Source organism: Nestor notabilis, unplaced genomic scaffold (genome assembly GCF_000696875.1).
Source record: "Nestor notabilis isolate BGI_N333 unplaced genomic scaffold, ASM69687v1 scaffold13130, whole genome shotgun sequence".
NCBI lineage: Eukaryota > Metazoa > Chordata > Aves > Psittaciformes > Psittacidae > Nestor > Nestor notabilis.
This window is the reverse complement of record NW_009911632.1, coordinates 21387-33173: the sequence shown is the minus strand read 5'-3', so window position 1 is coordinate 33173 and position 11787 is coordinate 21387. Positions and strand designations below refer to the sequence as shown.

Here is an 11787-nt window from a genome sequence, read left to right as displayed (position 1 = left end):
CAGTTGCGACCGCACAGCCGGCGGTGGTGTCTTCCTCCCGCCCCTGCACCAGTGATGGGAGGTCAGGGAGGCGTTTGGGTGTCCTGCACCTTGTTGTGCGAGTCCAGCGAGTCTCGGGTTTTGTGTCCGAAACTTCAAACCGGGGCTTTCCCAGAACCCTCACGGTTCACCGTGTGGGGTATCGGCTGCTTTTATAAGTCGACTTTAATTATTAATCTGTGTTGGTGATAGTGTGAGATAACCATGTAGTTATCACTTAGGATCTTAATGTCCAAGATCCTTTTGTAGGGTTTCCTTATTCCTGCATCTTCTTGTGACAGCACTCTAGAGCTGACTTGAAGCTGTTTGGTTAGCTGATCGTTGTGATGAGCCGTGTCCTATTTATACCTGTGTGTGTGTATGTGTATATGTTAATGCAGCCATTACTTTGAATTCTATAGACTGCTTGTGTTTCTGTCAAACACAGTCACCCTTAAATTGCCAATAGGTAATTTCAGCCATTGTTGAAAATGCTTTCCTGATCCTAAGTTTCATTCTCTAACCCTGTAATTTGAACACTGTAATACCACATTCAATGGATTTGTGCTTGGTCTGTATCACTAGAGATCCTGAGAGTCATGGCATGTTCTTAATTTGCAGCATTGTTTCAGAAGGTGTAATAGTGACAGAAACCTAAAGAAAAGAGTGCAAAGAAGAGAGAGAGCAAAGGTCCTGAGCACTAAGCGCTTTGCAAGTGTAAGGGTTTACCTTGCAAACTTACTATTGTGCTTGCGTTGTTGACCATAGTGGAAGTGCAACAGCATAAGGATTCCCCCCCCCCCAGCAGTGATACCTAAGGCTAATGTGCAGGTTTGAGACCCTTCAAAAGATGAGGTTGTGCTATGCATAATCTAGAAAACATTCAGGATACTCCCTGCTGCAGTAGCAGCAAACTCTGCATGTTCTAAGGACACCATTCTGTAGCCATAGCAGTCAGATGCAACAAGAATGGCTAACTCAGCTGGTGTGATTTACTCTTTACTTGAGTCATCTCTTTATTCTTTTTCAGTCCTCTTTAACTGAAAGTTAAAGCCTAAACTGCCAGTGCTAACGCACTGTCAGCATGTAAGGGTAAAGAAAACATTAGCGTAGTTGCTAGGGAGTACAGAAGTTTTATTTTGTTCTAAGTGGTGAATTTATGTTTAAGATCTGAAAAATGCGTTCTGAGTATGGAGTAAACATTGCAGACTTTGCTCATTAATACTTCGATAATGAACTTGCATAACAAGCTAGGCATAAATTTGTACAAAAATGTGAACTTTGTACAAAAAGAAAACCTTTAATCCTTGCCTTAACTACACAAGGGTTGTCCATCTCAGTGACAGGATTGTAGTCAGGAAGTTTTAAAATACAGAAGTTTACTTGCCTGGTCAAAACCTGTATCATAAATGCATTTCTTTAGTAAGTTTTGCAACTACTCTTATCTTATTCCAAAAATGTATAGGTGTTACTGATACAGAAATAAGGAATGAGATTTTTTGGCAGGAGTGTTCTAACAAAGCATATATTTGCTTATTGTAGGGCACAGTATCCACTTCCATGATAAGAAGATTGCTTTGCTGGAGGCTGGTCCTAGGAAAGAATACAACCATGTGCCAGACACCTACAGTAACAGGGTCAGTTCTGTCTCCCCAGGATCAGCAACACTTCTAAGCAGTAAGTATGATGGCTGCTGTTTGTGCTTTTAACAGTACGTTTGAGCTGCTTTCTATTTGATTTTGACAAAACCCCTTTGAGCATGTGCTGCCTTCATCCTAAACTCAACAGAATTATGTGCCTTTATCTTTTAGTATTCTGTATGCTGAGTTGTGGTGATTCACTAAAATAAATTGATAACAGGGATCTGTTTTCTGTTGTCTTGGTCTGATCTGTTATATAAATATTTGTGACATTAGCCCAGCAGGATGTTGTCAGGTGCTCTCTACAGCATCTGGAATGCTGTGTTCACAAAAGAAGCACATACTTAGTGCTCTGTAGTCTGGTAACTCACTTCTGATTAATTTTCATTTTAGAGAAAGATTTGAGCCTTGATTCCTTATGGAGAAAGAAATGTGTTGAACAATGATGGCCCTGCGTTTCTGTGTCTGTTTTATTACTCAGTGATGGGAAGTAAGACTTGACTGTTAAGTCACAGTGTCCGTGGAAAACACTGGTTTCTTTTCTACTGGCCTGCGTTAACAGTAAAATAACGTGATGCTGGAGCTGTGAAGGTGTTGAGGCAGACCTGGCTCTGTCTAGGGATGGTGCAAGCAGAGTCTGGACATTGATAGACAGGGAGGGAAAAGTTTTGTTTGGGTCTCAGTGTCAGATGTGAACATGTATCTCCATGCATTTGTGTCCTTTTTCAGGTTTTGGTGCCTGGGATCATGTCTGCAGCCTGAGACTCAAACCGTTCCAGCGAATGCAGGTGCCTTACTTAGGGCTGCAAATATACTGTATGTCTGTCTACTGTGACTCTCAGAAGTACTTTTTTACTTTGGCAAAGGGCAGGTTATGCTTGTGATGCTTCCTGTTACGTTTTTGGGGGTAGCAGTCTAATTGTGAGTTCCCATCCTCAGAATCTTGATGTTACAGGATGAAATGTTTATTCTTAATGGAAGCTGTAGATATTGAGGCAGGGATACTTGCCAGGAAATAAAAGTAAAGATGTGTATTGGCTTTGGCTGGGATAGAGTTAATTTTCTTCATATCAGCTTGTATGGTGCTGTTTTGGTTTGTGATGAAAACTGCTGATAACACAGGCAATTGCTGAGCAGTGCTTACACAGTCGAGGCCTTTTCTGCCTCTTGCACCACCCCACCAGTGAGCAGGCTGGGGGTGCACAAGAAGTTGGGAGGGGGCACAGAAGGGACAGCTGACCCCAACTGACCAGAGGGATACCCTGCACCACATGGCGTCATGCTCAGCAATAAAAGCTGGGGACAGGAAGAAAGGGGACACACACACATTTGAAGTGATGGCATTTGTCCTCCAAAGTAGCTGTTGTGTGTGATGGAGCTCTTCTTTCCTGGAGATGGCTGAGCACCTGCCTGTTGATGGGAAGTAGTGAATGAATTCCTTGTTTTGCTTTGCTTTCACATACAGCTTTTGCTTTACCTATTAAATCGTCTTTATCTTAACCCATAAGTTTCCTGACTTTTCCAATTCTTTTCCCCATCCCACTGTGAGGGAGCAAGTGAGCCGCTGCATGAGGCTGAGCTGCCTGCTGGGTAACCCACAGCAAGGTGGTGGGGGAGCTTTATGTGCTAATTATGTGGAAGGGAAGTAGGGCTAAAAAGCTTTATTTGCAATTAGTTTTTGAGATGAAGCTAGATTATTGCATGAAAGGAATTCCGTGATGCACTTTAGTTGCTGGGAATGAAGGACAGTAATCCAAGATGTTTCCTCTAGTTTTGTATTTCTAGATTGCCACATTCCTTTCCTGTTAAGATGGATACGTTCATAGTCCCTGAAAGGAACAGCACTCCTTCGTCGTGTTGCTTCATGTAATGTGTTTTTAATTCATAGGTGTGGGATGCTTGTTCAGAAGCCATGATCGCTTTTGAGAAAGATGACTTAGATGACATGGGTTACATAGTGGAGAATGATGTCATTATGTCTGCTCTCACAAAACAATTAGATGCAGTAGCAGGTACTGGTCAACTTCTTTAATATTTTATTCCCTGCAGAGAGCTTTCGGTTACTTCCCTTCTGTTGTGTGTGCGAAGTTATGGGAGGGAGAAATTAATCTAACAAGTAGCTCTGACAGCTCTGAGACATAGGCAGTTTATTGAAATAAGGGGGGAGGGAGAAATCTGTATTCCAAAGGCTACACAGCACAAAAGGAGTTTCATACATAGTTCTCCAGAACACAGTTTCTCCAAAAATAGATTTAATGAAAAGATCTATAGCTTTCTATCCAGAGCGGGCCTTGAGGTAACAAAGGGTTGGCCAGGTCTGATCTTTCAGGGTGCCATGAGAATTGTAGGGTCAGGTCTTATGGTGCCAGTAAGACACGCGTGGCCTTTACTGTTGTAGTGATGTTTCCTTTTTTCGTGCCTGTATCATGCTGTGACCATGGTACTTTGTGTTCCCATCAGACCGGGTGGAGGTTTTCTACAGGAGCAAAGCAGTGGGGTATACGTGGCCCCTCCCCTCTCACAGCTGTGGCACAAGCCCTTGGGTCCAAATTGAGTTAGCTGATGGACGCAGACTTCAGACCAAACTGCTGGTAACTAAGCTTTTTATTTCTGTTGATCAGGCGTCATCTCTCTCCCAAGTCCTTTCCACTGGATTTGGTTCTGATTCCGTGTGTGCCGCTCCACCCACGTGGAGGGCTTGAGTGAGGTGAGTGGCTAACGCTGTCAGAGATGCTATGGGGCACGGTGCCTGACACAAGAAGGCTGTGCTGAATTGGACAAGAGCAGAAGGGGCCACCTCTTCTGGCTTTTGGGCAACCTTTTTTTATGAATAAACAAAAAATGTCTTTGTGCAGGCGAGGTGTATAGACTGGAATATTGGCTTTCTTAGGAGTTGCTGAAGAGGTTGCTTTTTATCTCTTTGTTTTGTAGATCGGTGCGGATGGTCATAACTCTGTAGTCCGGAAGGAAACCGAAATTAAGAACATTGAGCATCAGTATGACCAGTCAGCAGTGGTGGCAACTCTTCATTTGTCTGAGGTGAAATTCTGCTAATTGACTCTTCCATTAGCAGGTGAACAGCTTAAGCAGGTGATGCAGGTCTCTAATTCATAACTGTCCACTTGTTTTTGCAGGCCACAAACAATAACGTAGCGTGGCAGAGGTTCCTTCCCACAGGGCCAATTGCGCTTCTTCCGGTAAGATGACTTCTGGTCTCCATTTTTAGTCTGTTCTTTTCCAATAATTTTATTTCTGTCTCTGCCTTTCTGTGTTGTCGCTGTCTCTTAAGAATTTGTCCCCCTACCCTTTACTTTTCAGTTACAGCTTTTTTTTTTTTAACTTCCTGCCCTGTCAGTTTATCCTTGGTATTACCTACTTGCAGCAAGTTGGACTGGAAGAGTATATGCAGGGGGACTGGTGTGGGGCAGGGCAGTGCGGAAATCTTTGCACTGATCATTTATTTTTGCTTCTTTTGATACTTACTCTTGACATTCTTTTAAACTAGCTGTCTGACACTGCCAGCTCTCTGGTCTGGTCTACATCTCATGAACACGCATCGGAACTTCTCACTATGGATGAGGAAAGTTTTGTGGATAGCATCAACTCTGCCTTTGTGAGTATCAGCTTTGTGGCAGGTGTGAGGCTTTGTGGTAATCACAAGAAATCTAATGGAACCCTATAGCTTAAGGGATAGCAATAGAATAGAATCATAGAATCACAGAATAGTTAGGGTTGGAAAGAACCTTGGCTCATCTGCCCCCCCCCCCCCTGCCATGAGCAGGGACACCACACTAAACTATGTTGCCCAAGGCTCTGTCCAGCCTGGCCTTGAACACCTCCAGGGTTGGAGCATTCACAGCTTCCTTGGGCAACCTATTCCAGTGCCTCACCACCCTCACTGTGAAGAACTTCTTCCTTATATCCAACCTAAACTTCCCCTGTTTAAGTTTAAACCCATTACCCGTTGTCCTACCACTACAGTCCCTAATGAAGAGTCCCTCCCCAGCATCCTTGTAGGCCCCCTTCAGATACTGGAAGGCTGCTATAAGGTCTCCACGCAGCCTTCTCTTTTCCAGGCTGAACAGCCCCAACTTTCTCAGCCTGTCTTCATACGGGAGGTGCTCCAGTCCTCTTATCATCCTCGTGGCCCTCCTCTGGACTTGCTCCAGCAGCTCCATGTCCTTTTTATGTTGAGGACACCAGAACTGTACCCAATACTCCAAGTGAGGTCTCTTGAGAGCAGAGTAGAGAGGCAGGATCACCTCCTTTGACCTGCTGGTCATGCTTCTTTTGATACAGCCCAGGATATGGTTGGCTTTCTGGGCTGCAAGCGCACACTGCCTGCTCATGTCGAGTTTCTCATCAACCACCACCCCCAAGTCCTCCGACTTCTCCATGGGAGAGGTGGATTCTTAAATTCTTTCTGGTGAACATGATACTGAAAGGCACTTAGCAAAGAAGGGATGACCCCCTGGGATTGAATTAGGTTAGTTAGAAGAAGTTGAACTAAATTTCCAAAAGGTGGAAAGGTAAGCTCATCCTGGTTGGAAACCTCTGTGTCCTAAAATAATTAAGGTAGTTTCTTCTACTGTGTAGTTTTGTCCAAGATGTTAAAATTCAGTCTTTGGAGCTCATCCAGATTTTTTCAACTGGATTCTTTTATGTCTGGTTTGGGTTAACATCTAAAGGTTTGGGTTTTTTTCAGTGGAGCAATGTAAACCACTCTGACTTCATTGACACTGCTGGGGCCATGTTTCGGTCTGCTCTTTCACTCTTGAGGCCCTCAGGGAGTGCAGTCCGTCAGCTACCCCCAAGTGTTGCTAAAGTGGATCCAGAGAGCCGAGCCATGTTCCCTCTTGGAATGGGGCATGCGACAGAGTATGTCCGGCACCGCGTGGCCCTTATTGGGTAAGGTCCGGAGTGGCAGCCCTCGTGTGAGTGAGTGGTGTGTAGTTAGAAATGACGCAAGTGCAGCATCAACAAATTAGATAGATAGTTAGAAATAATCTATAGTTTCAGTTTGATGTTATTGAGGCCCAGTTTGTACCATGTGCTCTTGTGCCATCAAAGTCCTTTTGTATGACTAGCAATCTGTCCACTGTGTATGCTTTGGATGTAAATTGCAAGATAATTATTTCCCTTTCCTGGTTTGAGTAGTCCAGTAAAACAACCTAGTATCTCATGCTGACCCTGTACTTCCCCAAACATTGCAGCAGGCATTCTGTGTACCAGTTTGAGTTTTAAACTTACCTTTCTTGAACACAAATGACAAAAATTACAAATTATTCTGGATGGATTGTCATAGGCTTTTGTACAGTGGCCTATAGAAATAGGAAGATATCTCATCTTTTGCATTCTGAGGTTGCATGTACTTTTTCTCCGCCACAGCTGCAATACACTGGTAGCTTACAATAGTTCTGGGATGCTGTATTATACTTTGGATACTTTTAATCTTCCCAATTTGTGACCCACTCTGTGCTTGGGAGCTCTCTGTGCTATATAGCTTGTTAAATGATACTATGTTTCATACCCAAACCTCATTTCATTTTGCTAAGACTCCCTTATCAATATGCCTGGCTTTGTCCTTTATAAGTAAGTCTGCTCTTAAAAGAACCTTAATTTTGTTTCTGTTCAATGATATCCCACTTCTCCTTTGTATTCATGATGTCTCTCTACTCTGTGAAATGTGCTGGTGATACACCTCCTGTTGTGCTTACAACAGCAAGGCTTGTTCCACACATGGTCTGAGAGAGGACTTTGGCTAGTCACCTCTTTATAATTTTTCCTTTCAGAACTGCCTTTTGTTATCTCTCCTTCTTTGTCTTGCTTCTTACAACTGGAGAGGCAGTCAGGTAGTTCAGCATAGTGTGCAGAGAGGTATTGGATAAACTGTGTGTGCTGCTGTGAGGTGTTCTTTGCGAGGAGGTGAGGAGTGCTGTGCTGACCCTTCCGGAGTGTGTCAGTCGTTATGCCTTTCTTCAAGAAGGGATATAAATTTCTGTCTTCTCTTGCTCCAGGGATGCAGCGCACAGAGTCCACCCACTTGCGGGACAAGGTGTAAACCTGGGCTTCGGTGATGTTGCGTGTTTAGCTCATCACCTCAGTGCAGCAGCCTTCAATGGGAATGACCTGGGTAAGGATCCAAGACAGTGACGGGGCTTTGAGATGATTGGTCTTACAGGCCTTTGCTGCTAACTCCAGGACAAGCATTACCTCTACTGCAGGTTAAGCATGCTGCTGTCCTGTGTTTGAAAGGCACAAGCATTTTTGAAGCAAAACTGTTCTGACGTCCATTGGCTGTGGAGCAGTTAAAGAGTCCCACAAATCTCAAAGGTGCTTTGAAAAAAAAAAGTTCTGCAGGATGGTAGCAAAAGGTGGCAATGAAGGAAGGAGGCCTTTATTAAGATGGACTGTTTCTCTGCTCTGTGTTTTCAGTTGTCAGTGGATACTACTATGTAGATAAGATGCACAATTGTTTTAATAGGAGCATTCAATTATCTCTTCCAGGCTCCTTAAAACATCTCTTAAAGTTTGAGACAGAGCGTCAGAGGCACAATGTCTCCTTGATAGCTGCTATTGATGTGCTAAAGAGGCTTTACTCCACGAAGCTGGCTCCCTTGGTGTTGCTGAGGACATGGGGATTGCAAGCAACAAATGCCCTGCCTCCTGTCAAAGTAAGAACCTTACTTTGTGAAGGCTGTAGGAAGAGTCCAGAATATTCATGAAACACACACAGGCTGTAAAGTCTGGGGTTTTTTTTCCCAGTTTTGTTTAGTTTTTCTTTTAAATGAAACATTTTTGGTTGGAAAATGCACCACATTCAAACCAAGGTTTTGTGTCCCGATTGAGCCAGAGGAGTTCCTAAATAACCGAGGGCTCAGTCACAACTGTTTTCTCCTGCAGCACAAGAGAATATAAGGATCTAAGTGTCTATACTCTGTATCAGTAGTTAGGGGTTAGAAGTCATTAGTAGTCTTCGGCTTTATTTTGCTATGGCATGAAAATGTGGAACTTGAGCTGCATTCCAGAAATGCCCTATGAAACTCTATAAAGGCTCATCTTCACTAAGACGATGACATCAGGTCACTTGACAGATGTGGTGTGCAGCTCAAACGAGTTACCTGTTTCTGTGCTGTTTTGTGCCTTGTGAAATTGTTCCCTTATGGCAGAAGTGCAGGTCTCTCTAATGGAAATTACCTGAGGAAGGCAGTGGTGACGAGGTTCAGTCTTAAACACAGACCCTCTATTTGCAGCCTGTCTGCCTAAGTTCCGATTTCCTTCACTGGATTTTCATGAGGTTCAAACCCTCATTTCTGGGTTTGAATGTTTTATTCCACAAATCAAGTCACCTTCTTTCTATTAAACACAGGTGGCCTGTTTCCTTTATTATGGTCACAGTTCAACTGTGACAGTGTCTTAAGAGCAGCAAATTCCTAAGGTGTAGTAGTTGCCACTGTTAAGGTGTCTTTAGTAGTTGCACTGAAAAGAGGCTATGCTGCTGCTGCTGCTGCTTCAGTGCTCAGGAGGTTTTTTTGTTTCTCTGTTTAAAGCAGAAAACCAAATGAAGACCTCTTCCCTGAGCTCAGAACCTCTTGGTAACACCTCTGTGTTCTGCTGCTTCGGAAGGAATGCTGCAACTTCCTTAATTTGGTAGCATACAGGGAGAGTGCTTTGCAGTTGGCTAGAAAGGCTGATAAAAAACTGTTTCCCATATATGTAAAAGGGAGAGAGACTGTAACTGCTGCCTAGAATGTCTGTTTCTTACTAGTTTACAAATTACTTATTTTTTTCTTCTCCTCTTTTAGGAGCAAATCATGGCTATCGCCAGCAAGTGATGTGCTGTCGGTTTGGGACAGCAGCTTGCCCATGAACATGTTGCCCTTATAAGGACCATGACTGACTTAAATCTTTAAATTGTGTTATTCTAATTTAACAATAAAACTAAGGGATTGAGCTGTCATCCATGATTTTATGCAAAAGTTGTCTCATCTGCTCTCCTCAAGAGGATTTAGGGTCTCTTCCTGTAGTACTACATGTCTTCAGCCACAGAACAATCTGTACAAAGTGCTTTCAATTTGGGCCTCTTGGATTGAAGACTGAGGTGGAAACAGTTGCAAATACAGTGCTGAATTTTGCCAGCTACAATTTTTACTGCTTAATTACTTTCAGTTTGCTCTGACTTGATTTCTAGAGCTGCAACATCACTCCTGAGTTCTTAGTGCTGCCTGGACTCAGAAAGGAGGGGTAGTTTCCAGCAGAGGGAGACAACTCATGGTGGCAGATATATTTTTAAGCTTTAATCTGTCTGTCTCTCACCCTTTTCCCTGCTCTTCTCTTGGTGCTTTACTTAGTAATGCTGTGTCTTGTGGAACAGTTTTAAGGGCTGCATGGAAAAAGAGATGCAAACCAACAATAATATCTAGGAAAGAAAACTGCACCACAACATCTTGAATATTGTTAAAAATGCTTTAATTACTAAAATAGACATTCAGAATACTCTGTCTTAGGTTCCAAACACCAGCCTCCTGCATTAGGCATTTGACACTCATAAAATTAAGTGAGCACTGCCCATGGGCAAGATTTACACGTATGGTTGACCAGGATCAGGAATTAACATCAGAAAGAATGAAACTTAAGTTTTGAACTGAAAGCCATTACTTGTGCTTCTTCAGTCACTCATATTAGGCAGTTCCTGTTAGTGACTGGCTAAAAGGCATTATGAAGGAGGAGAGAAAAAACAGGGCTGCAAGTATAACTATTCTCTTAAAAGGCTGCTTAAGTAGTTAAGATAATAAATAATCTCATTGCACTAGGGTGTGAGAACTTGACCGGCTTCTCTAGTTCCCCCACCCACCTTGAGTAGTTCAGATGTAAACAGCAGGGGCTCAATGCTGTGATTTCCGGCAAAAGAAACCTTTGAGCAGAGCTCGTGTTTCCCTCATGACTGCAGGATCAGGCCCCTGATAGAAAGCAGCAGGTTTGTTTCTGTTAATAATGCCACTGACAAAGGAAGGCCCTGAGCATTCAGATTTAATGCAACTTTGGTACTGGGAAGCTGATGCTCCCACCTAGCATTTGTAGTACCAGAGTCTGAGGCAAAGAACACAGAAAAGAAACTTCTGCATGGCACCTGTCCTGTTCTAGACCATCCTCCCTTCAGACAAAACCAAACCCCCTAAGTACTCCTCAGGGCTAGTGTCTGTTCAGTTGGCAGAAATCCTGCTGCTGCTTGTCCCTTTCCCTTCCCGTTTCCAATACAGCCTCACTGCTTACAGCTTTTAGCCCCAAGGTGTAGTAAGAGTGTGTCATAGCACTGGCTCAGACTGAAAGAAGACTCTCGGATCATTAACTTAGTTCTTAGGAGTAACACAGCCTGGCTGGCAACCACTACATCCTGTTTTGTGTTCTCTGAGAATACAAAAGTGAATACAGTTGTTCACTGAAGACAAAACGAATGCATCTCCAGTCGCCTTGTGCAGACCAGATCATATACTAAGTTTTACCAAGCACTAGGAAGGGGCTTAAGAAATGTTTGTGGTTGAGAAGAGGTCACAACTACCTTCTTCAAACAGAAGCTCTTAGTGAGGAAGGAACTGAAGTTTGGTGTGACACTGAGGAATTTCCCAACATGGACCTCAACACATGCTGGTAAGGAGGAGTACAGGTAGGATGAGCATTTTGTATTTCAAAGAAACAGCCTGAATTTACAGCAAAGTGTCAGGGGTGGGACAAATACAGGTAACTCCATCCCCAGCCCTTGGACTCCTGCTGCTGACTGACCTTGTTCAATAAAAAGCAGGCCTTGCAACCTACTGCCGTCAAACCTGAGATAGAGGAAGCTTGATCAGCTACAGTCAAACTTGTGCTGCTAATTAGAGGAAGTGGCATGGTGTTCACAGTAAGGCAAATTCCTAAGTCTCCAAACTGCTTGGCAAGTAAGGGCACGAGTGCACTACTTCCTTCCCTTGCTGGGAATTACCAATTATTTTCAAATCCAGTTTGCAGAGAAGGTATCTTGAGGGCAGTCTTTGGTTATAAAGAAGTCGGAAAGGTGTGTTACAGCGAATAGGTAACTGCAAATACCTGACTGGGAAGTGTTCATCACAAGAGATCAGTGGATAAAGGCTTC

General features: G+C 43.5%; 1 protein-coding gene across 1 annotated transcript; it reads left to right on the top strand.

Annotated features, from left to right (window-relative positions):
• Nucleotides 1-1540: 1540 nt before the first annotated feature.
• COQ6 (coenzyme Q6 monooxygenase) lies at nt 1541-9493 on the top strand (the record flags this gene model as incomplete). Its single annotated transcript, XM_010015749.1, has 11 exons — nt 1541-1695; nt 2388-2446; nt 3547-3670; nt 4119-4249; nt 4590-4697; nt 4793-4855; nt 5164-5271; nt 6364-6566; nt 7676-7791; nt 8166-8332; nt 9464-9493. Coding segments are annotated over 11 exons (1264 nt in total), but the record flags the coding sequence as incomplete, so codon positions are not given.
• Between the last annotated feature and the right edge of the window lie 2294 nt (nt 9494-11787).